The 26,589-nt window shown below is 46.5% G+C and overlaps 1 protein-coding gene across 1 annotated transcript in view; it reads right to left on the bottom strand.

Annotated features, from left to right (window-relative positions):
- The window catches only part of crb2a (crumbs cell polarity complex component 2a), a 35,319-nt gene that overhangs the window by 622 nt on the left and 8,108 nt on the right, over positions 1 to 26,589 (bottom strand). The window contains exons 2-12 of the mRNA XM_020458260.2: positions 13,214 to 13,909; positions 11,922 to 12,117; positions 9,275 to 9,414; positions 7,981 to 8,151; positions 7,714 to 7,827; positions 6,069 to 7,037; positions 5,006 to 5,595; positions 4,346 to 4,511; positions 3,235 to 4,105; positions 2,794 to 2,907; positions 114 to 240 (exon numbers count right to left, since the gene is read on the bottom strand). Of these exons, the coding sequence (XP_020313849.2) occupies positions 114 to 240; positions 2,794 to 2,907; positions 3,235 to 4,105; positions 4,346 to 4,511; positions 5,006 to 5,595; positions 6,069 to 7,037; positions 7,714 to 7,827; positions 7,981 to 8,151; positions 9,275 to 9,414; positions 11,922 to 12,117; positions 13,214 to 13,909 (4,154 nt within the window). The remainder of the gene's footprint in view (positions 1 to 113; positions 241 to 2,793; positions 2,908 to 3,234; positions 4,106 to 4,345; positions 4,512 to 5,005; positions 5,596 to 6,068; positions 7,038 to 7,713; positions 7,828 to 7,980; positions 8,152 to 9,274; positions 9,415 to 11,921; positions 12,118 to 13,213; positions 13,910 to 26,589) is intronic.

Below are 26,589 nucleotides of genomic sequence, written 5' to 3'. Positions count from 1 at the left end.
TGTAAAGATTACATACTTATAAATGCTTACTAATCATTAAATAATTTATTTTAGATGATGAATGCAAAATTACTTCGAGGAGAAGGAGAATGAAGAAGTCAAGAGTTTCTTACGCTTGTATCGCAGAACAGACCGCTGTAGCCAGGCAGGCAAACACACCAGAACCTGTTTACTCGATCGATACACGATCCACCATTCTGACAGGGGTTCGACTCACACTCATCTATCTCCGTTTCACACCTGAGGAGAATAACACAGTAAGGATATTTAAAGTCTAGACCAGAGCAAGCATCATGTGAGATATACAGTACCAGTCAACAGTTTGGACACACCTACTCATTCAAGAGGTTTTCTTTATTTGTACTATTTTCTACATTGTAGAATAATAGTGAAGACATCAAAACTGAAATAACACATGGAATCATGTAGTAACCAAAAAAGTGTTAAACAAATCAAAATATATTTTATATCTGAGATTCATCAAAGTAGCCACCCTTTGCCTTGATGACAGCTTTGCACACTCTTGGCATTCTCTCAACCAGCTTCACGTGGAATGCTTTTTCAACAGTCTTGAAGGAGTTCCCACATACGCTGAGCACTTGTTGGCTGCTTTTCCTTCACTCTGTGGTCCAACTCATCCCAAACCATCTGAATTGGGTTGAGGTCGGGTGATTGTGGAGGCCAGGTCATCTGATGCAGCACTCCTTCTTGGTCAAATAGGCCTTACACCACCTGGAGGTGTGTTGGGTCATTGTCCTGTTGAAAACAAGTGATAGTCCCACTAAGCACAAACTAGATGGGATGGCGTATTGCTGCAGAATGCTGCGGTTGCCATGCTGGTTAAGTGTGCTTTGAATTCTAAATAAATCAGTGACAGTGTCACTACCAAAGCTCCACCACACCTCCTCCTCCATGCTTAACGGTGGGAACCACACATGCAGAGATCATCTGTTCATCTACTCTTCGTCTCACAAAGACACGGTGGTTGGAACCAAAAATCTCACATTTGGACTCATCAGACCAAAGGACAGATTTACACCGGTCTAATGTCCATTGCTCATGTTTTTTGGCCTAAGCAAGTCTCTAATTCTTACTGGTGTCCTTTAGTAGTGGTTTCTTTTGCAACAATTCGACCATGAAGGCGTGATTCATACAGTCTCCTCTGAACAGTTAATGTTGAGATGTGTCTGTTACTTGAACTCTGTGAAGCATTTATTTGGGGTGCAATCAGAGGTGAAGTTAACTCTAATGAACTTATCCTCTGAGGCAGAGGTAACTGTGGATCTGTCTTTCTTGTGGCGGTCCTCATGAGAGCCAGTTTCATCATAGCGCTTGATACTTTTTGCGACTGAACTTGAAGAAACTTGAAATGTTCTGGATCGAAGTACTGATGGACTGTCGTTTCTCTTTGCTTATTTGAGCTGTTCTTGCCATAATATGGACTTGGTCTTTTACCAAATAGGGTTATATTCTGTATACCACACCTACCTTGTCACAATACAACTGATTGGCTCAAACGCATGAAGAAGAAAATAAATTCCACAAATTAACTTTTAACAAGGCACACTTGTTAATTGAAATGCATTCCAGGTGACTACCTCATGAAGCTGGTTGAAAGAATGCCAAGAGTGTGCAAAGTGGTCATCAAGGGAAAGAGTGGCTACTTTGAAGAATCTTAAATGTAAAATATATTTTGATTTGGCCAGAAACAAAGAATTTGTTCTGAAACTCGTCAGTCTATTCAAGTTCTGAGAAATGAAGGCTATTCCATGCAAAAAATTGCCAAGAAACTGAAGATCTCGTACAGCGCTGTGTACTACTCCCTTCACAGAACAGCGCAAATGGGCTCTAACCAGAATAGACAGAGTGGGTGGCCCCGGTGCACAACTGAGCAAGAGGACAAGTACATTAGTGTCTCCGGGAGTGGCAAATAAAAAAGAGAAGATTAAGATGGGCAAAAGAACGCAGACACTGACAGAGGAACTCTGCTCCGAATGCCAGTATCCCGGAGTCGCCTCTTCACTGTTGACGTTGAGACTGGTGTTTTGCGGGTACTATTTAATGAAGCTGCCAATTGAGGACTTGTGAGGCGTCTGTTTCTCAAACTAGACAATCTAATGTACTTGTCCTCTTGCTCAGTTGTGCACAGGGCCTCCCACTCTTTCTTTTCTGGTTAGAGCCAGATTGAGCTGTTCTGTGAAGGGAGTCATACACAGGGTTGTAAGAGATCTTCAGTTTCTTGGCAATTTCTCGTATGGTATACCCTTAATTTCTCAGAACAAGAATAGACTGATGAGTTTCAGAAGAAAGCTCTTTGTTTCTTGCCATTTTGAACCTGTAATCGAACCCACAAATGCTGATGGCTCCAGATACTCAACTAGTCTACAGAAGGCCAGTTTTATTGCTTCTTTAATGTCCACAACAGTTTTCAGCTGCGTTAACATAATTGCAAAAGGGTTTCTAATGATTAATTAGCCTTTTAAAATGATAAACTTGGATTAGCTAACACAACGTGCCATTGGAACACAGGAGTGATGGTTGCTGATAATGGACCTCTGTACGCCTATGTAAATATTCCATAAAAAATCTGCCATTTACAACATTTCAAAAACAAGGACATTTCTAAGTGACCCCAAACTTTTGAACGGTAGTGTATATATTCTGGTATCCATCCCTATCATCCCAAGCCGTTTGGGGTGGTACCCTGGAATGCCTGATTTGTTAACAGCTGTATTATTTTGTGCATGTCATCCATTTTTGTCCCACACTATTGAAAGGAGTTTGGGAACTTACCTCTCCCCTGCAAAACCGGGCACACAGGTACAATTGGCCCCCCACAGTCCGTCATGGCAGATCCCGTTTTCACACTGAACATCCTCTTCGCATGTCAGTGGGGGATAAGTCCACCTGTTGGTGATGTACAGAATTACACCTTCACAATGCCTGTTTTATCTTCAAAACTATCCAATTTCCATAAATAGGTGTATAAATAAATATCAAAAGTATATAATCGTGCAACTTATATTTAGAATATCCCTTTGTCACTTTAATATATTTCCACAAGGTATTCTGTATTTGATCTGATAGTTTGAGAAACTCCATATAAACCTTGTGTAAAACACATATGTGCTAGCTAGATAAAAAATCATGTGAGAATCTGTTGTTCCACATGACAATGATCCCTGTCACTTACTGTGACACTAATTGGTTGGCGTTAACAGAAAGTCTACTCACTGGCAGAGTGGGCCGGTGTAGTCGTCTGTGCACTCGCAGGTGTAGCTGTTCACCCGGTCCATGCAGGAGCCCCCGTTCTCACAGCCATGTTCCTCACACTCATTCAGGTCCTCATCGCAAGAAACGCCCCCAAACCCCGGGTTGCACACGCACTCGAAACCTGCCAACTCATCCATGCAGGTGCCGTGGACGCAGGGCCCAGATGCGCACTCGTCCGTGTCCACCTCGCAATTTTCTCCCTCCCAACCTGGCTTGCAAACACAGTCAAACTTGTTAAAGAGATCCTTGCACATGGCGCCATTCTGACAGGGGTCCGAATGGCATACATCCTCACTCATACAGCCCATACGAATCTCCTCGTCGCTCGTTCTGTGGAAGTGGGCAGGCTGTGGCGGGTGTAGGTCATCCACAAATGGTAGATAGACCCCGCTGACCCTTACGGCGCCCAGGCAGCCTGTGAAGCTCTCGGCGATAGCGACCTCCGCCCCTTCTTCGTTGAGGAAGTGCAGGGCACCTGCCTCCTCTGGGGTGCTGCTGGCGTCAGTGATGCCATCCACGGTGATGACCCAGTGTGACGCCTCGCTATCAGGGTCAGCCATGGAAATGCTCACCCGGTGCCATCCGCCGTCGGCCACGTGTCGCACACCGGAGAAGGTCAGCACCTCCACACTGTTGCCACCGTGGATCTCGACACGGATAGAGGAGTCCAGCAGTCCCACCAGTAGGAGCTCGGCCCCGTGGGAGGCACGGAGCAGCACGGCATTCTCTGAGCGGGTACGGAGCTCCAGGTACACGTGGGTCAGAGACGAGCCCAAGGAACCCTCTGCACTGTACTGCACCGGGTTGTTCTCGAAGGTAGCGTTGGTCACACCTGAGGGTCAACAAGTGGGTGAGACTTCAGATGAAAACACCACCTTTTTGTTTTATTAAAGCTATCTAGTATGCATTTTGTGTGAGGGGATTTCTCTCATTCATGCAATGACAGCTATACACTAAAGTAAATTAAAATGGCAATGCTTTTGAAAGAAAGCAATGGTGAAGAAACACTAAGTAGTTTTGCAAGACTTGAGTGATTTTCTTCAAGCTGAGAATTAGTTTAATATTTCCTCACACTCATATCCATCAGTCAGGTCCACACAATGTCCACCATTGACACACGGGTCACTGACACACCACACGCGCGTCTCGCAGGTCTTCCCAGTGAAAGCCACAGGACAAGAACATGCAAAGCCATTCCACGTGATGGTGCAGTCTCCTCCGTTCTGGCATGGCTCCGGCTTCAGACCAAAAGAACATTCGGTGAACATTTAAACAACATTTTGTCTATTTTAGTCCAGTCACTGAGTTGTCCTCATTCATTACTGACAATGTCCTTCTATTTCAAGATAATCTGAATTTTGATACAGTTGACATGTCACATTTACATCCTACCCCTCATGTCTGTAGTACTTCCCTCTGTTGATAAAATCAAATTGTATTTGTCACATGCGCAGAATACAACAGGTGTAGACACCTTACCGTGAAATGCTTACTTACAAGCCCTTAACCAACAGTTCAATCAATAATAGTAATGTGTCAGTTGTCTTATACCATGGCCCGCTTCTGGTTAATACAATATTATTACACATTATTATAATAGGGGTCCTGGTATGAGTGTAGTCCTGGTATGAGTGTAGTCCTGGTATGAGTGTAGTCCTGGTATGAGTGTAGTCCTGGTATGAGTGTAGTCCTGGTATGAGTGTAGTCCTGGTATGAGTGTAATCAGTCTTACCTGGCAGGTGTTGTCGCTAATACAGCCCGGCTCTACATTCTCAGCATCGGCGGGGAAGTAGACCTCTCCCTCTGAGTTATTTAGTGTGCTGTTCCATGCATCCACGTCCAGATGCGCTCCGTCCAGACGCAGGTCCTGCAGGCAGCCCTTGAAGTGTCCCCCCCAGGCCTCAGAGTTTTCCCCCTCCCTGGGGAGACCCCCTACGTAGGCCAGGTCCCCACTGTGCACCTCCACCTCGGGAACCTCACCTATTCCGTAGCGCAGGCCGGCGTGCTGGAAGAACACCCGTCCATACTGGACCTCGACGTGTAGAAGTTGCTTTTTGCCGGTGGTCACGACGATGGGTGCCGTCAGTGGGTGGCTTTCGGGGACGGAGCTGACCAGGACTCTCCCCATGCCCAGGAAAACATTAAAGTAGGCCTCGCCCTCTTCTCCGTCCTCTCCGGGTCGCCTCAGCTGGAAGAGCAGGCCATCGGGCTTCAGAGACCGCAGGAAGAAGGAGACGCTGAAGTTGGCGCCGTGATCAGTGCCAATGTCATAGGCACTGTAGCTCACAGATTCCTCATGGCTGTATGTCCAGGAGGGGAACTCTGTCAGAACAGATAAAATGAAATAAATACAAACTTAAACCAGAGGAATAAACCATGTGTACCTGGCCTGGCCATAGAAAGACATTAGGTAACACTTTATTTGGATAGTCAGTAACATTTGAACTAACTATCTACTAACCCTAGCCCTAAACCCTTATCCTAATCCTAACCTTAACCTTAGCAAGCAGTTGGTTGTCAACAGATAGTTTGTTGATAGTATGACCATCTGTAAAGCATCTACCGTTGGACTATCCGGGCAATCCAAATAAATTGTAACCAAACCTTAGGGCAAATTACTAATCAAAAAGTGAACACAAATATCTTAGAAAAAGTACTTTGATGAAGTGAGCTAGTGCTCTTGGAATTGCAAATGAGGTTAATTAGAAAACGGTCTGGATGGAATTTTCTAAATGTATGTCTTTCTCAGAAGACTGTATTATCAGATACATTTTTGGGAGGTAAATGTTGCTTACCATCGGCGCAGCTGTGACCGTGGTAGGGCCGGTAGCAGTCGCAGCGGTGGCTGATCCACAGGTCCACACAGTGGCCTTGACCGGAGCAGGGGTCAGGTTCGCACCACTCTGTCTTGCTACAGCCTAGCTCCATCTCATTGGCCTGCTCCTCTGGAAGGTTCTGGGGCAGGATGTCCTTGAAGTCGATCAGTAGGTCCTCCACACACCCCACAAACCCGTGGCCACTCTTCGTGTGCTCCAGCAACTCTCTGGGGGCACCGCCCACGTAGACGTGACCGAACGCCTCAGAGGGAACGAAGTGTGGCCCGTTGGGACCACCATCCTTCACCGTGCACCCTTCGCTATCGCATCCTGGACCTTTCAGGTTAAAAACCAGCCCTTCCTCTTCGTTCACGTACACGTCAGCGTCGTGCCAGTCTCCATCGCTGACCAGCCCAGAAAATGCAACCTCCAGCTCGGCATCCTCCGAGAAGGCCTTGGCGCGAAGACCTCCACCCACAATCTCCAGCAAGAGGTGGCTGTCAGCATCGCCACGGTAGAAGAGCACCATGTCAGGCAAGGTGGTGCGAAAGCGTAGCCGGACTCCCTTCCCGTGGTGGTGGTGCTCAGCATGCCTCCGTTTCCTCCTCTCTTCCACTTCCAGGGTGACCATGATAAGGACGAAGCCCGGACTGGAGAATGAGAAGGTGGTGGGTGTGGAGCAGAGTTCACCGTAGAAGCCGTGAGGGCAAAGGCAGGTGTGGCCATGCTCTTCCTCTTCCAGCCACGGGTGGCAGGTGGCGCCATTCTGGCATTCTTGATCCACGCAGCCCAGGAGCTGGATGCCGCAGTGGTGGCCACCCCAGGGCAGCTTGTCAGGCTCAGCCTCAGGACAGTGGCAGGTGTAGCTGGCCACGCCGTCCTCGCACCATGCACCATTCAGACATGGCTGGCTCTCGCACTCATCAATGTTGATTTCGCAAATTTCCCCTGAAAATGCAATGCACTATTTCAGTCAGACTTTTGAAGATCGATCTACCTTGAATTGAATCTACAGATCAGTCCATTCTTCTGGTATGATAACAACAGCACAAGGATATACACTGAGTGTACAAAACATTATGAACACCTTCCTAATATTGAGTCCCCCTCTTTTGCCCTCAGATCAGCCTCAATTCGTTGGGCATGGATGGTGTCGAAAGCATTTCACAGGTATGTTGGCCCATGTTGACTCCAATGCTTCCCACAGTTGTGTCCTTTGGGTGGTGGACAATTGGAAACTGTTGAGCGTGAGAAAACCCAGTAGCGTTACAGTTCTTCACAAAAAAGGTGCGCCTGGCACCTAGTAACATACCCCGTTCAAAGGCAGTTCAATCTTTTGTCTTGCTCATTCACCCTCTGAATGTTACACATACACAATCCATTTCTGAATTGTCTCAAGGTTTTAAAATCCTTCTTTAACCTGTCTCCTCCCCTTTATCTACACTGACTGAAGTGGATTTAACAAGTGACGTCAAATAAGGGATCATAGACTGACCAGGTGAGTCCAGGAGAAAGCTGTGTCATGGAAAGAGCAGGTGTTCCTAATGTTTTGTACAGTCAGTGTCGATAATACTGTCCTGCTGTAATGATATACATAAGTATACAGAGTTTTTGAAAACCTTACCCATAAATCCCTCCGGACATAAACAGGTGTAGCCATTCACCTGATCCTCACAAGAGCCTCTATTCTGGCAGGGTTCAGACTCACACTCATCAATGTTCACGGAACAGTTCTCTCCTGGAAAGAGACAAAGAAACAACACCAACAACCTTATTCTCTGTCTGTGTGAAATGGCCAAAACGATTCAAAAAAGTAACCAACCTTAAATTTGCTCCTGTGCAACGTTCAATGTTAGCAAAACCCCTCTCCTTTCATTGGACTGCGTCTCACCTGCGAACCCGGGTGGACATTGGCACAGGTATCCGGCAGCGTCGGCGAACCTGAACTCCCAGTCCATCTCCCAGTGGGATGTGTCGGAACGCTCGAAACACTCGCCGTCGTTTTCACATGGCTGCTCAGCACACTCATCAATGTCCATCTCACAGTTCTCCCCCTCATAACCTAGGATAACCAATGACATGGAAATACACTGTATGTAGTACTGTTCGCTCAAAGCCTAAACAAACTGCACTACTAGTAGACCATTATGACACCACCCTCTTTCACTCTCCAGTCGTCTGACAGCATGAACAACTGTACCTACTCCAGACATGAACAACTGTACCTACTCCAGACATGGACAACTGTACCTACTTCAGACATGGACAACTGTACCTACTCCAGACATGGACAACTGTACCTACTCCAGACATGGACAACTGTACCTACTCCAGACATGAACAACTGTACCTACTCCAGACATGAACAACTGTACCTACTCCAGACATGGACAACTGTACCTACTCCAGACATGAACAACTGTACCTACTCCAGACATGAACAACTGTACCTACTCCAGACATGGACAACTGTGCCTACTCCAGACATGGACAACTGCACCTACTCCAGATATGAACAACTGTACCTACTCCAGACATGGACAACTGTACCTACTCCAGACATGAACAGCTGTACCTACTCCAGACATGAACAACTGTACCTACTCCAGACATGGACAACTGTACCTACTCCAGACATGAACAGCTGTACCTACTCCAGACATGGACAGCTGTACCTACTCCAGACATGGACAACTGTACCTACTCCAGACATGAACAACTGCACCTACTCCAGACATGGACAGCTGTACCTACTCCAGACATGGACAACTTTACCTACTCCAGACATGAACAACTGTACCTACTCCAGACATGGACAACTGTACCTACTCCAGACATGGACAGCTGTACCTACTCCAGACATGGACAACTGTACCTACTCCAGACATGGACAACTGTACCTACTCCAGACATGGACAACTGTACCTACTCCAGACATAGACAACTGTACCTACTCCAGACATGGACAGCTGTACCTACTCCAGACATGGACAGCTGTACCTATTCCAGACATGGACAACTGTACCTATTCCAGACATGAACAACTGTACCTACTCCAGACATGAACAACTGTACCTACTCCAGACATGGACAACCGCAGCACCATATCAGTTTAGTGTTGGTCTTTTTAACCCTGTTTGACAACATTTCTGCAAATGTGGTGGGTAATGTTAAGGTGCACATACCAGGCCAACAGAGACAGGTATACTCTTTGACTCCCTCCAGGCAGGTGGCGCCGTGCTGACACGGGTCAGACGCACACTCAGGGATGTCCTCCTCACAGTGGTCACCCAGGAAGCCTGTGTCCTCACAGTCACACTCATAGCTGTAGGAAAGGAAGTCTGGGTCAGTTGCAATCGCTACATTGACATTCAACAAAGCAAATAGGCCGAATACAGATGAATGCAAAAATGTAACAGATGGATGATTGAGATAAAGCTCACACACATACACATGGCAAGACACACTCTACACACACATACACATGGTAAGACACACTACACACACATACACATGGTAAGACACACTCTACACACACATACACATGGCAAGACACACTCTACACACACATACACATGGTAAGACACACTACACACACATACACATGGTAAGACACACTCTACACACACATACACATGGCAAGACACACTCTACACACACATACACATGGCAAGACACACTCTACACACACATACACATGGTAAGACACACTCTACACACACATACACATGGCAAGACACACTCTACACACACATACACATGGTAAGACACACTACACACACATACACATGGTAAGACACACTCTACACACACATACACATGGCAAGACACACTCTACACACACATACACATGGTAAGACACACTCTACTCTACACACACATACACATGATAAGACACTACACACACATACACATGGTAAGACACACTACACACACATACACATGGTAAGACACTCTACACACACACATACACATGGTAAGACACACTACACACACATACACATGGTAAGACACTCTACACACTCTACACACACACATGGTAAGACACACTCTACACACACACACACATGGTAAGACACACTACACACACATACACATGGTAAGACACACTACACACACACATACACACATACACATGATAAGACACACTCTACACAGACATACACATGGTAAGACACACTCTACACACACACATACACATGGTAAGACACACTCTACACAAACATACACATGGTAAGACACACTCTACACACACACACATGGTAAGACACACTCTACACACATACACATGGTAAGACACACTACAAACACATACACATGGTAAGACACTCTACACACACATACACATGGTAAGTCACACTACACACACATACACATGGTAAGACACACTACACACATGGTAAGACACACTACACACACATACACATGGTAAGACACACTCCACACACACATACACATGGTAAGACACACTCTACACACACATACACATGGTAAGACACACTCTACACACACACACATGGTAAGACACACTACACACACATACACATGGTAAGACACACTACACATACACATGGTAAGACACACTCTACACACACACACATACACATGGTAAGACACACTCTACACACACACATACACATGGTAAGACACTCTACACACACATACACATGGTAAGACACACTACACACACATACACATGGTAAGACACACTACACATACACATGGTAAGACACACTCTACACACACATACACATGGTAAGACACACTACACACATGGTAAGACACACTACACACACATACACATGGTAAGACACACTCTACACACACATGGTAAGACACACTACACACACATACACATGGTAAGACACACTCTACACACACGCACACATGATAAGATACACTACACACATGTACACATGGATTTTGTATTGTAGATAATATGTGGTAGTAGAGTTGTGGCCTGAGGGCAGACACTTAATGTGTTGTGAAAAGTGTTATGGAATGTGATGTCATGTAATATTCTAACTTGTATATAACTGCCTTAATGTTGATGGACACCAGGAAGAGTAGCTGCTGCCTTGGCAGGAACTAATGGGGATCCATTTAAAAAAAACAGGAAGAGTAGCTGCTGCCTTGGCAGGAACGAATGGGGATCCATAATAAACCCCAGGAAGAGTAGCTCATGCCTTGGCAGGAACGTATGGGGATCCATAATAAACCCCAGGAAGAGTAGCTGCTGCCTTGGCAGGAACGAATGGGGATCCATAATAAACCCCAGGAAGAGTAGCTGCTGCCTTGGCAGGAACTAATGGGGATCCATAATAAACCCCAGGAAGAGTAGCTGCTGCCTTGGCAGGAACGAATGGGGATCCATAATAAACCCCAGGAAGAGTAGCTGCTGCCTTGGCAGGAACTAATGGGGATCCATAATAAACCCCAGGAAGAGTAGCTGCTGCCTTGGCAGGAACGAATGGGGATCCATAATAAACCCCAGGAAGAGTAGCTGCTGCCTTGGCAGGAACGAATGGGGATCCATAATAAACCCCAGGAAGAGTAGCTGCTGCCTTGGCAGGAACTAATGGGGATCCATAATAAGCCCCAGGAAGAGTAGCTCATGCCTTGGCAGGAACTAATGGGGATCCATAATAAACCCCAGGAAGAGTAGCTTCTGCCTTGGCAGGAACTAATGGGGATCCTTAATAAATACAAATAATGTCCTGTCTCAATGTGAGGGGCTTAAGCTCACCAAAACGGCAGTCAGGCCCCAAAGTAATTTAAGGACAGGATTTGTGTCTGTCTGGTGGGGCAATCCTAAAAGCCTTGGGCGGTTACCTGTCCACCTTGTCCTGACAGATGGCCCCATTTAGGCAGGGATCGCTGGCACACTCGTCAATGTCCACTTCGCAGTCTGTGCCCTCGAACCCAGGCAGACACTCACAGGAGTACAGACCAAGAAGGTCATGGCAGGTGGCTCCGTTGCGGCACGGGTTGGACTCGCACTCATCTATCTCCACCTCACAATTCACTCCTGTGAGAGGTAGAGCAAAAATAATCTGAGAATGTGATGAATGAGAAACAAACCATCTCCGAGTGGGAGTCAGTGAGGAACTGTACATAATGTACTAGGAGGGGGACATATCTTCCATTGCATCTCATCTACATCAAGTCAACTTGTCCGTAGATCCTCTCTGCTCTTATGACAATACTGAAAGAAACACAAGCTAAATCAATTGTAAATTGTAAATGCAAGATAATCCTATTTGTACTCTGGTGTTTGCTTCTCTAGCTATAAATAGTCAGTAGCATGGAATCTGCTTGTTGATGCCTCTAGATAGCTCAAGTGATAATGTAAAAATGCCTCAGTTGCCCGTCTCAACCCTTTCCTTGAAAATCTCCATCGTCACTGATATGCTGACAAAGGAATGCATTAGTGCTGACTCTTCCCACCCCATTAGAGATAAGCATGAAGCCCTGAGACACAGACCAGACCTGCTGAGAAAAGAAAGGAGTGTATGAAATGAAGTGTACAAGTTGTGGAGTGTTTTCTCTCACTCAGCAGGAGACCTATCCACAGGGGCCAATATCCACAGGGGCCAAGCTGAAGATAAGACTAGAGACCTGAATCCAACATCTTACTCTCTGTACTTAAAATGCTTATAGTTCTCTGTTTATCAAGAACCAAATGTACACTTAAAGGTGCAGTTAGTAAGATGACAACAACAAGACAAGATTAGCATAATTATTCATCTCTGCCAAGCCTCATTATTGGGTCTGCACAATTTGTACTGTTCTTTGTGGCACGAATGCACACCCTCATTGGTTAATAGGAAATCATCCTGTTGTTAATGATGATGTCAGCTTTAATGTGAAAACATTCTGGCATGGTGAATGTACTAATATGAGATACCTAAATCTTGCAGATACATTATGTCCAGAAACATTCAAAAGCACAGCATCAGATATCCCTCACACTGGAGGAAATGTTAGGTGAGAGACAGTGAGTTGTGGCTGATACAGGGTTACGAAAATGGTTGGAAAATTACACTTAATTTGAGACTGACTGAGTACAAACACAACACTCCTGTGGGCAGAGGAGTGAGTGTTGAAAAGGCGGAACAACTTACCTGTAAACCCTACGAGGCACTGGCATTTATACCGGTCCTTCTCGTTGATACAGGTCCCATTATTCTCGCAGGGCCGCGAGGCGCACTCATTGATGTCGATCTCGCAATTATAGCCCTGGAAGCCTGGCACACAGAAACAGTGAAACTCGGCCACGCCGTCCATGCAGATAGCGCCGTTCTGGCAAGGATGGGACGCACACTCATCCACATCCTCTTCACAATGCTCCCCGTCAAACCCCCGTGCACAGTGACACTCAAACCCCTCCTGTAACAGTATACAAGTCCCATTGTTCAGACACGGCTCGTCGATGCAGTCGGGCACCCGCTCTTCACAGTCCTCTCCTCCGTAGCCGGGTGGACATCGGCAGAAGTACCTGTTGACCTGGTCGATGCACTCTGTGTGGGGAAAAGAGCAAGGGTTGCTATGGCACTCGTCCACTTCCTCAGTGCAGTTGTCCCCAGTAAATCCTTCGGGGCAGACACAGTGGTACTCGGACGTGCCAGGGGTGCTGGTGCAGTCTGAGCAGGGGGCAAAGGAGCAGGCGTTGTAGAGTTCGTCGCAGTCTTTGCCCATGTAGCGGACCTCGTTGCGAGGGGGGCAGAGGCACGCATAGTCGTCCATGGTGTCCACGCAGGTGGCGCCATTCTGGCAGGGCCCGGACAAACACTTGTCACTGGTCGCCGTGCAGAATATCCCTGAGGAGAAGAAAAGGAGAGGCTTATTGTTGTGCAAAATGGACAGTTTACCCTAATACAGTCAAGATGCCCTGACAAGTCATCACAACTTTGTGTATTTTTCACATCACATTTGGTGTGTTCACACAAGAGAGTCCTTTACATTTTTGGAGGGAAAAGTGGGTTGTTGTTTAGTATGATGTTAATGGACTTATGCCATATTTCTATAACAACATCCTATGTGGGTGACGCCGGTACATCTCTGAATGTCTCCCAGATATCTACACCGTGTGAGCCCTGTGCTTGCACAATGTTGTTTTGTTGAGTGCCACTCTAAGCCGATTCACAACCAGCTTTGGTCCAGATTTGTAGGCTATTGGTTCTGACACAAAAACATTGAGCAAAAAATGTTCTGAAGTTGTAAACATCGATAGTCTACTGCACCACTCTGCTAGAAGTTCATAGTTGGAGGTATTTTAGTTGTGTTTCTTTGGGGCTGTTCAGCAGCTGTAAAACGTCTCCCCCCCGTGCTGCAATGGAAAAGAGCACAATCAAACTTAGTGATGCGAAAGGCTTCCTCTGCTACATGTTTGTACTTTATCAACAAGCACATAACATCATTTGAAACAAAAAAACTGACGTCCAATCATTTTGTCAACAACATCTCATAAACACTTATAATGTATTACTATTTAGTATTTGAGTGTCTCTAACATTTAGCCACCTGGTTAGATGGTGGACTTAGTGAACCGTGGCCAAAGTTAGTAGGTCCCTCCTGTGCTAATCCTGATATGTGTATTCACCCTGACATTTCCTTTCATCTTCTCCTCCCTTAATTCGAAAGGACAAATCGTGTAGGAGAGAGTCCTGGAGCAACTGTAGAGTTCATGGCCTCTTTCGCAGTAGACGCCCAGTGCTAAACTAAAGTTAAGAAACCCTCCACACACTACAAAGTATTTTTCCGTTGGCTTTGTTTTGCGTAGCTAGTTTAGTGCTCATTGACAGATTGTTAACAATGGGCATCTGGGGTGTCTCACGTCCTAATCTTTCCTGTCACTCCCAAAGGGAATGATGACCACCCCTAGATCACCACAACAAAGTCTGAAAATATTTTCCCTCGTAGCTTGTAGGCCTAGAATCCAGAGGACTCTCAACTGAGCAAGGAAAAAAAGAGAGAGTGCCATCTAGCTAACATTTACCTTGTTTGTTTAGTAATTGCTATGGTAAAGCTAAAACAAAAGTTTCCCGAGGAACCTTTTAGGAGAGACCAATGCACTGGGCAAAGGCATACAGGGGATTCCAGGGAGCAGAGAAGTGTCTTGACAGAATTCCAGCCACGAACCCTTGAAGGTAGAGAAGATAAGATGCAGATCAGATGCATGGTCTGCAGACTATCAAGTGTCCACTCGACAGGTGAGGTTTATGGGGTGGATAACTACGAGTTAGCACGCTAGGTTAACTTCTCCAGGTCGTTAGCTTGGCACAACCTGATCCCATAGCACCTCTCTCTCATTTAACACTTCAGCGCTCACATTTCCTCTCAGGAAGTGTGTCAGGGAGCTCTGACTCAATTGATTCTAATCCATGTTTACTACAGAGTAAATTATGTTAATTTACACATGCAGTTTGTTACGAAGCACATGTCATTGACCATTGATGTTTTTTCACAGATCATGTAATTACCACATGGATACAAACAGTTTAAATATACTGTCAAAACTCAACTATGGAAGTGAGTAACTTGACTGTCATAAAGTTTGAGTTGGTTATGTTTTTCATAGAAAATGGGGTAAAAAAAACACTGAATGTATTGTGCTCGAGCCCTCTCTAGCCAGACCCGGTGCCTTCTGTAGGTACATGGAGCTGAACCACAGGAGGCTGCTGAGGGGAAGACGGAACATAATAATGGCTGGTGTTTGATGTATTTGATAACATTCCACTAATTCCGCTCCAGCCATTACAACTACCCGTCCTCCCTAATTAAGGTGCCACCAACCTCCTGTGAACTGAATAGAGCAGGATGCTTTTGGGAGGAGGAGGGGGGATTTTCTGTCCATCCGCTATCTCCCTGCACCGGCCAATTGTGTGAGCCCAGTGTGGAATCAGTCCACATTCCACAGATTGAACAGACCCCCATCCCCCACCACCACCGTCCACCCCACCATCCCAAACTACCTCCCCCCACCACCACCGTCCACCCCACCATCCCAAATCCACCCTCACATCCATCCCCCACACTTTGATCAGTGTTCTGTTCCGAAATTCTCATTGGAGCGGAAGATATTAACGATGAAGGGAGTAGACAGAGAGAGGGAGAGAAGGGGTTAGGGAGGGAGGGATGGTGTTAGGGAGGGAGGGAGGGATGGGGTTAGGGAGGGAGGGAGGGAGGGAGGGAGGGAGGGAGGGAGGGAGGGAGGGAGGGAGGGAGGGAGGGAGGGAGGGAGGGAGGGAAGGGGTTAGGGAGAGAGGGAGGGATGAGGTTAGGGAGAGAGGGAGGGAGGGATGGGGTTAGGGAGAGAGGGAGGGAGGGATGGGGTTAGGGAGAGAGGGAGGGAGGGATGGGGTTAGGGAGAGAGGGAGGGAGGGATGGGGTTAGGGAGAGAAGGAGGGATGGGGTTAGGGAGAGAGAGAGGGAGGGATGGGGTTAGGGAGGGAGGGAGGGATGGGGTTAGGGAAGGAGGGAGGGATGGGGTTAGGGAGAGAGGGAGGGATGGGGTTAGGGAGAGAGGGAGGGATGGGGTTAGGGAGAGAGGGAGGGATGGGGTTAGGGAGAGAGGGAGGGATGGGGTTAGGGAGAGAGGGAGGGATGGGGTTAGGGAAGGAGGGATGGGGTTAGGGAGAGAGGGAGGGATGGGGTTAGGGAGAGAGGGAGGGATGGGGCTTTAGGGAGGGAGGGAGGGATGGTGTTAGGGAAGGAGGGATGGGGTTAGGGAGAGAGGGAGGGATGGGGTTAGGGAGAGAGGGAGGGATGGGGTTAGGGAGGGAGGGAGGGATGGGGTTAGGGAGGGATGGGGTTAGGGAGAGAGGGAGGGATAGGGTTAGGGAGAGAGGGAGGGATGGGGTTAGGGAGAGAGGGAGGGATGGGGTTAGGGAGAGAGGGAGGGATGAGGTTAGGGAGAGAGGGAGGGATGGGGTTAGGGAGAGAGGGAGGGAGGGATGGGGTTAGGGAGAGAAGGAGGGATGGGGTTAGGGAGGGAGGGAGGGATGGGGTTAGGGAGGGAGGGATGGGGTTAGGGAGGGAGGGAGGGATGGGGTTAGGGAGAGAGGGAGGGATGGGGTTAGGGAGAGAGGGAGGGATGGGGTTAGGGAGAGAGGGAGGGATGGGGTTAGGGAGAGAGGGAGGGAGGGGTGGGGTTAGGGAGAGAAGGAGGGATGGGGTTAGGGAGAGAGGGAGGGATGGGGTTAGGGAGAGAGGGAGGAAGGGATGGGGTTAGGGAGAGAGGGAGGGAGGGATGGGGTTAGGGAGAGAAGGAGGGATGGGGTTAGGGAGAGAAGGAGGGATGGGGTTAGGGAGGGAGGGAGGGAGGGAGAGAAGGAGGGATGGGGTTAGGGAGGGAGAGAAGGAGGGATATGGGGTTAGGGAGGGAGGGAGGGAAGAATGTTGCAGACACTGTTGGTGTGGCGCATGGTCCAAGAGATTGACCTCATCTCTCACACACAGCATTAGTGATGTTGGCCAGGTTTTCCTTTGGGACAGAGACATGTGGGGACATAGGTAGACCAATCCGACAACGTTTGGCTAGGAGCACGGTTGGCTAGGAGCACGGTTGGAAATGCTTTCCACCGTCGGTCGTCTTATAGCTGTGTCTGACAGATGGCCTTGGACATAAGCTCTTAACACCCCTGGACCTGTCACTGTCACCGGTACAGATTGACGGACAGCATCAGACACAGAGAGAGCCCTGGGCATCTTAGTGTAGGAGCACTGATCTAGGATCAGTTTTGCCCATCTTTTCTATCATATGGGACAGGGAGGACCTGATCAGCACTCCTACTCTGGGATACTTTATGAATACAGGCCCTGTTCCCTGCCATGACCACAGGGCCCCTCATTTGGAGGTGACATCAACTCCCTGACCACGTGTGTGAAAACGGCGACCGTCTGCGACGAACACTGACCCCTTCATCACACCCCTCTGAGCCAAACCCACAGCGCAAGGGCGACACTCGTGATTGACCAAAGAAAAGAGAAATGGGAATAAGTTCTTCCAGTTTTTTTCAGGAATCAAGTAAAGTCAGTTAGTTAGGTAGTGCCCATCAGTTGTTATTCAGTTTTTCAATTTCTTTCACTGTATTGAAAACAAGGTATTAGAGGCAGCTATTCAGAAACACATGGAGTGGAAAGAGTCACTTTGGAATATGACCACCATGCCTTAGACTCACCCTACTGAAACTAAGTCACCATGATGGCTTTGCCAAAATGTCCATCAATCTAGGTATATCTAGGTGCACCCTGTGTATCAGTTAGGGTGGCCCCACCCTCAGCAGGTTCGGTAACAACTAGATGCATCCGGTTTTCGGGGGAAATAGAAAGAGAGCCTGTGACGCAAATTCCACTTTTGGACGTTAACAAGGTGACACGCCATCTTAACTCCTCCTCCACATTTACTGGATTGGTTGAACAGTGCAGAAAATAACCTCCACCGACAGGACCAGAAAGAGAGAAATGCTTGCTATGTTAGGTTAGGGTGGATCTGATACTAACAGAGATTGTTTGGCAAGGACTGAGAACTAAGGATACGCTTACACAGGCAGCCCAATTCTGATGAATTGCCCGATTATTGGCAAAGATCTGATCTGATTGGTCAAAAGACCAATTAGTGGCAAAAATATCAGAATTGGGCTGACTGTGTAAACACAGCTAGAGACTGTTTGCAAAAACATCAGAGTGGTGATGTAATCACTTTGGAAAGAGTTTTTGTCTGTGATTGGAGCAAGTTCTTTTCCCGAAGTTCTGTCTGTGATTATTGAAAGTTCTGTTCCCCAACCTAGCAGTATGGGAATCCATAACTTAGACACCATAACATAGGGGAACAGGTTATCCATAGTATGTTTTCTGAAATACAAACCTCATTTGACAATGGAACCTCAATGTGATGGAGTCCATGATAAAGTCTCCCATTGTGAGGTCATCTAATCAAAGTCAGAGAGTTACTTTCAGGCCAAGAGAAATCCCTTGATCAGCTTGTCAACTAGTTGAACGCTCTGTCACAACAGCCAGAGCTTATGGCTTGATCTGAAGCAGAGAGACATATGCAAAAGAAGATAGCTCAATAGCAAGCAAGCTCAGTGTGTGCAGGCAGTATGCTGAACAGTGTCTAAAAGGTTCTAACGAGACTCAAAGAGAAGCCTCAGGGCGCTTCCTGGGGTCTCTGCAGGCTATTGTGTTTTTCATTCATTCAACTGTCTCGAACAGCCACACACACTCATTCACACACACTCACACACCTGCCACCGGCGACCCTTGGATACTGGAAAGCAGCCAGGAATTCCTTTATTGTGCGTGCATGTGTGTGTGCCCAACCCTGAATCCGGGAAAGGGACTGGCAAACACATGACTCCCCCCAAAACTCGGAGTAGGGTTGCCATGGCAGCCCTAAAAGTTATGCAGGGGGCTTAGGGAGGGCCAGCGACCTCCCCTGACCTCCTCCTCCAACTCTCCTGTTGGTGAGGGATGCTGGGATAGGGTGGTAGCAGTGATGGGGTAAGAAAGATGGAGGGTAATGGGGTAAGAAAGATGGAGGGTAAAGCCAAGCTGTTTAACCTCACTCTCCCCTCACCTCACGCTGTGGCCCACTCATGGAGGAACACTTTGCTGGCTCGCCAGAAGGCAGGTTGTCACATCTCATTTCAGTTTTAAAGGTGCATGGAGCTTGCTGTGTTTGTAGGAACTCAGAGGATTACAGTGGGGCTTTTGGCGGGTTTTAGCTGCATGGCAAATCCCTTTAGAGAGCAGGCGGAGTATAAAAACTTGTAGACTTAGTCCGTAGTCTCCCGTTGAGGTGAAAAGTAGCATGGTAAAGAAAAAAAGGTCCCGAAGTTGGACTTCGTTGCACAGAAAAGATCACATTTCTCTATGCCCATGAGAAGGAATTTAGGTCATTCGTTTTTTTATTTCAGAAGTTTGGAACCAAAACAATTAAGATTCTGTAGTACACAATTAAGACATTTTTCATGCATTATGCTCAAAGCACTAATTGCGATAATGATGATAGTCACACTGACTGGGTAATTACAGCTGTATAATGGAGGATTGTGATAAGATTGAACACTGTTCTCTTCGGGACCTGGGAGAGCCACACCATGTGTTCTGTCTCCTCCCAGCCCAGTGCTTTAACACCTGGTTCATAATGATCAGTTCAATCAGGACTCTCCAGAACCAAGAAGGAAGACCCTGAGATTGGTGATGAATGTTACCCTGGGCATCCATGCCCCATGCACCTTTTCCTCGAATGCACATGATATTAACATCTTACATCTCATGTACCTGTTATTTAATGTTAAATCTTATCTCGAACAGTAAGAATATGGCCCTCTACATGGGTAGGAACATTTGTTTACAGTATGCTCTGTGAATCAGTATCAATATTGTACGTATTCAAATATTGTCAGCCCCTTCAATTTAGCCTGGAGTGAACCAGAAATGGGCTTAGCCTCCCAGTGAGCAGTGAAGCTGTACCGGACATAAAATAAATGACTGAAATGTGGAAATAAATTTACCAGAAATGAGAACGGGCTAAGTAGACAACCCTGACATACACCCTTTTAAAAATTGTACCCTTTTTTCCACTCCACCATCTTCAACTCTCCTTAGAGGCAGGTCAGATAGCCTTTCTGACCTTGAGAGCGTTTCTCTGGTCTTAATCTCTCCCGACTGATTTCGGCCAATCCCCTTGCTCCTCTAAGCTCCTGATAGCAGGATACCTGAGCAGATTATCACTGAGAGGCTCTCTGCATGTTCTCACTTCTCACTTCTCACTTCACACACACATGTTCTACATACACATTACATAACAATGCCCGCATATACCCACACTTACGCGTGTACACAAATATATTCTGTATGTATACTCACAACTTCAAGCTCTATGCATGTACACAGGTTACGTATTCTCACAACTTTAAGTACTATGCATGTACACAGGTATATACATATTCTCAAAACTTCAAGTACTGTGCATGTACGCAGGTATAAACTTGTACTCACAACTTCAAGTACTATGCATGTACACACTCTATCTCTACGTAAGCATGTAGACAAATAAATATCCTCATAACGCACACGCTCATACACCAGTCATACTTGCGCTGTATGCACACATAAACACACATACAGGTAGACAGACACAAAAGTATACTAAAGTGTTGACTGTGATTTGAGCCCCGGATTTGGACTTTTCACCGAACTTACCAAAATAGAATCCACTGGTCCATGATGGCAAACAAAGGAAGTAATCCACAGATTCAAATAAAAATAGGCATGAAAGGAACAATCTGTAGTTTCATTTCTGGTTCAAATTTGTAGCAAGTGTAGTGCACCCAACCCTCTTCCTGGAGATTTACTGTCCTGTAGGTTTTCAATCCAACCCGAATTTAGCATTTCTGATTCAGTTAGTTAAGGTCTGTTAAATTTGGGTTGGACTGAAAACCCACATCAGGGTAGAACTCCAGGAAGAGGGTTGGGCAGCCCTGCTTTAGATGGCAGGTCCTGACTCACTATAGATGACTGGTCCTGACTCACAATAGATGACTGGAAAGATATCAGTTTGTCTCTGTGAATGGTTTGTCCTCTGACAAATCAACTGTAAATTTCGGTGTTCCTCAAGGTTCCGTTTTAGGACCACTATTGTTTTCACTATATATTTTACCTCTTGGGGATGTCATTCGAAAACATAATGTTAACTTTCACTGCTATGCGGATGACACACAGCTGTGCATTTCAATGAAACATGGTGAAGCCCCAAAATTGCCCTCGCTAGAAGCATGTGTTTCAGACATAAGGAAGTGGATGGCTACAAACGTACTACTTTTAAACTCTGCGAAAACAGAGATGCTTGTTCTAGGTCCCAAGAAACAAAGAGATCTTCTGTTGAATCTGACAATTAATCTTAATGGTTGTACAGTCGTCTCAAATAAAACTGTGAAGGACCTTGGCGTTACTCTGGACCCTGATCTCTCTTTTGAAGAACATATCAAGACCATTTCAAGGACAGCTTTTTTCCATCTACGTAACATTGCAAAAATCTGAAACTTTCTGTCCAAAAATTATGCTGAAAAATCAATCCATGCTTTTGTCACTTCTAGGTTAGACTACTGCAATGCTCTACTTTCCGGCTACCCGGATAAAGCACCAAATAAATGGAACGGTCTGCCTACCCATGTCAGAGACGCAAACTCGGTCTCAACCTTTAAGTCTTTACTGAAGACTCATCTCTTCAGTGGGTCATATGATTGAGTGTAGTCTGGCCCAGGAGTGTGAAGGTGAACGGAAAGGCTCTGGAGCAACGAACCGCCCTTGCTGTCTCTGCCTGGCCGGTTCCCCTCTTTCCACTGGGATTCTCTGCCTCTAACCCTATTACAGGGGCTGAGTCACTGGCTTACTGGGGCTCTCTCATACCGTCCCTGGGAGGGGTGCGTCACCTGAGTGGGTTGAGTCACTGATGGTGATCATCCTGTCTGGGTTGGCGCCCCCCCTTGGGTTGTGCTGTGGCGGAGATCTTTGTGAGCTATACTCAGGATCCTGTCTCAGGATGGTAAGTTGGTGGTTGAAGATATCCCTCTAGTGGTGTGGGGGCTGTGCTTTGGCAAAGTGGGTGGGGTTATATCCTTCCTGTTTGGCCCTGTCCGAGGGTGTCCTCGGATGGGGCCACAGTGTCTCCTGACCCATCCTGTCTCAGCCTCCAGTATTTATGCTGCAGTAGTTTGTGTCGGGGGGCTAGGGTCAGTTTGTTATATCTGGAGTACTTCTCCTGTCCTATTCGGTGTCCTGTGTGAATTTAAGTGTGCTCTCTCTAATTCTCTATTTATCTCTTTCTTTCTCTCTCTCGGAGGACCTGAGCCCTAGGACCATGCCTCAGGACTACCTGACATGATGACTCCTTGCTGTCTCCAGTCCACCTGGCTGTGCTGCTGCTCCAGTTTCAACTGTTCTGCCTTATTATTATTGGACCATGCTGGTCATTTATGAACATTTGAACATCTTGGCCATGTTCTGTAATAATCTCCACCCGGCACAGCCAGAAGAGGACTGGCCACTCCACATAGCCTGATTCCTCTCTAGGTTTCTTCCTAGGTTTTGGCCTTTCTTGTGAGTTTTTCCTAGCCACCGTGCTTCTACACCTGCATTGCTTGCTGTTTGGGGTTTTAGGCTGGGTTTCTGTACAGCACTTTGAGAAATCAGCTGATGTACGAAGGGCTATATAAATACATTTGATTTGATTTTGGTCCTGACTCACTATAGATAACTGGTACAGACTCAATATAGATGACTGGTTCTGACTCACTATAGATGACTGGTCCTGACTCACTATAGATGACTGGTACAGACTCAATATAGATTACTGGTTCTGACTCACTATAGATGACTGGTCCTGACTCACTAGAGACGACTGGTCCTGACTCACTAGAGACGACTGGTCCTGACTCACTATAGACGACTGGTTCTGACTCACTATAGACGACTGGTTCTGACTCACTATAGACGACTGGTCCTGACTCACTATAGACGACTTGTCCTGACTCACTATAGATGACTTGTCCTGACTCAATATAGATGACTTGTCCTGACTCTATAAATGACTGGTCCTGACTCACTGTAGATGACTGGTTCTGACTCACTGTAGATGACTGGTCCTGACTCACTGTAGATGACTGGTTCTGACTCACTGTAGACGACTAGTCCTGACTCAATATAGACGACTAGTTCTGACTCAATATAGACGACTGGTCCTGACTCAATATAAATGACTTGTCCTGACTCAATATAGATGACTTGTCCTGACTCAATAAATCACTGGTCCTGACTCACTATAGACGACTGGTCCTGACTCACTATAGACGACTGGTTCCGACTCACTATAGACGACTATTCCTGACTCACTATAGATGACTGGTCCTGACTCACTATAGATGACTGGTCCTGACTCACTATAGATGACTGGTCCTGACTCATTATAGACGACTGGTTCTGACTCATTATAGACGACTCACTATAGATCAGGGCTGCCCAACCCTCTTCCTGGAGATCTACTGTTCTGTAGGTTTTCAGTCCAACCCTAATTTAGCATATCTGATTCAGTTAGTTAAGGTCTTGTTGAGCAGCTAATTAGTAGAATAAGGTGTGTTCAAATTGGGTTGGACTGAAAACCCACCGTAGATCTCCAGAAAGAGGGTTGGGCAGCCCTGCTTTAGATGACTGGTCCTGACTCAATATAGATGACTGGTCCTGACTCACTGTAGATAACTGGTCCTGACTCACTATAGATGACAGGTCCTGACTCACTGTAGATGACTGGTCCTGACTCACTGTAGATGGCCTGTACAGACTCACTATAGATGACTGGTTCTGACTCACTATAGATGAAAGGTCCTGACTCACTATCGATTACTGGTCCTGACTCACATTCTGACTCACTATAGACGACTGGTCCTGACTCACTATAGACGACTGGTCCTGACTCATTATAGACGACTGGTCCTGACTCACTATAGATGACTTGTTCTGACTCACTGTAGATGACTGGTCCTGACTCACTGTAGATGGCCTGACAGACTCACTATAGATGACTGGTCCTGACTCACTATAGATGACAGGTCCTGACTCACTATAGATGACAGGTCCTGACTTACTATAGATGATGGTCCTGACTCACATTCTGACTCACTGTAGATGACTTGTCCTGACTCACTGTAGATGACTGGTTCTGACTAACTGTAGATGACTGGTCCTGACTAACTGTAGATGACTGGTCCTGACTCACTATAGATGACTGGTCCTGACTCACTATAGATGACTGGTACTGACTCACTATAGATGACTTGTTTTGCCACACTATAGATGACTGGGCCTGACTCACTACAGATGATTTGGCCTGACTCACTATAGATGACTGGGCCTGACTCACTACAGATGATTTGGCCTGACTCACTATAGATTACTGGTACAGACTCATGTTTACCTGCACCTGATACTGCACACACACACTGAAAGGGAGGCTCCTCTGGGGGCGGCCAGACTTGACAGCCGTCTCCCACACCTGCCTTCACTCTCCACTCAGCAGCTCTGATGGACTGCAGGGTCCTAACCTCTCTGCTCAACACCACCCTCCATCTCCCTCTCACACACACATTTCTCCCTCAACATTCTAGCTTTTTTGCCCAAAACCCCCTACCGCAAGCATGCATGCACTCTCTAGCTCACACACACACACAAGTACACACACACACACACACACACACACACACACACACACACACACACACACACACACACACTCGATATCCCACACAACCCCTTGTCTCCCACTCCAACCTCTAAAAGAGGGCAAGTCATAGCTAAGACAGTCCACTCTTGTGATGTCACCACCTTCCCTGTTCACTGGTGCTTATCTAACGTAGCTATGCCTTTTATGTCTGTGGAGCCTGGCCATGGGCGTGGGATGCCAGTCACTCTGGACTTGGGGGTCAGCAGAGTGTGTGGTGATGATACAGGCTCGGCTGTCAGTCAAGGCCGAACAGACAGTCCAGACCAGGGTTGTGTTCATTTGGCAGAAAACAGAAGAAAATAACTGAAACAGTGAGGCACTATTTGGACTTGTCCATGTAGAAATAAAATTGCAAAATGTTTTAAAACGTTTTCTATTATATTCTCTAATGAATAAAACCCAGAGTAGTTGCTGAGTCTGAGAAATGTGATGTTTACTTTGCCACAATCCTGCATCGAATGTGAATCTTCCTGGAGATCATCCTGATTGTAATCTTAATTTATTCTAGTTGTGTCTAATCCCAACCCCATTTCAATTGGCAATTGAATCCTTCTGGGTAGTCAATGAGCTGCAGACTTTCTAGGTCTGCTCTGTGGTACTGAGATGTCTGGAAAGTCATTGACTAAGTATGCTGGAACTGACCCTTACTTATAGTTTATTCTGAAATTATTCAGACCTCTTTACTTTTTTCATATTTTGTTACGTTACAGCCTTATTCTAAAATGAATGAAATCGTTTTTTTCTACTGATAAATCTACACATAATACCCCATAATGACAAAGCAAAAACTGTTTGTGTTAAATATTTTTGCAAATGTATTAAAAATAAAAAACTGAAATATCACATGTTGTGTAGGCAAAGGTGTACTGTCGCTACCTTGCTTACCAAGCAAGGTGCATGAATAAAGGAGCCAATTGGGAACAGGAAAAACTGGGATCCTCCTTTGGGGTTCCAGGCAGTTTGAAAAAGCATGGTTATTTTTGGGAGCTATCTTCAGTGGAATGCCACTTCAATCCTTTCTTCTCCTTAACTCCTCTCCTCTCAAATCTCCTGTGCTATTCTGCTCTCCCCTCTTTGCTACCCTTCTCTTTTCACCCTCTTCCCTCCCTCTACTACCACCCTCTTTTCTCCTCAACTATCTTCTCCTTTCAATTTATCTACTGGTCACCTTTCCCGAAAGACAGCAGAGTCATCGACTTCACTTCCTCCTGTTTCATC

The sequence above is a fragment of the Oncorhynchus kisutch genome, linkage group LG23, assembly GCF_002021735.2.
Source record: "Oncorhynchus kisutch isolate 150728-3 linkage group LG23, Okis_V2, whole genome shotgun sequence".
Lineage (NCBI taxonomy): Eukaryota > Metazoa > Chordata > Actinopteri > Salmoniformes > Salmonidae > Oncorhynchus > Oncorhynchus kisutch.
The sequence above is the reverse complement of the archived record's forward strand: the minus strand, read 5'-3'. Positions and strand labels throughout refer to the sequence as shown.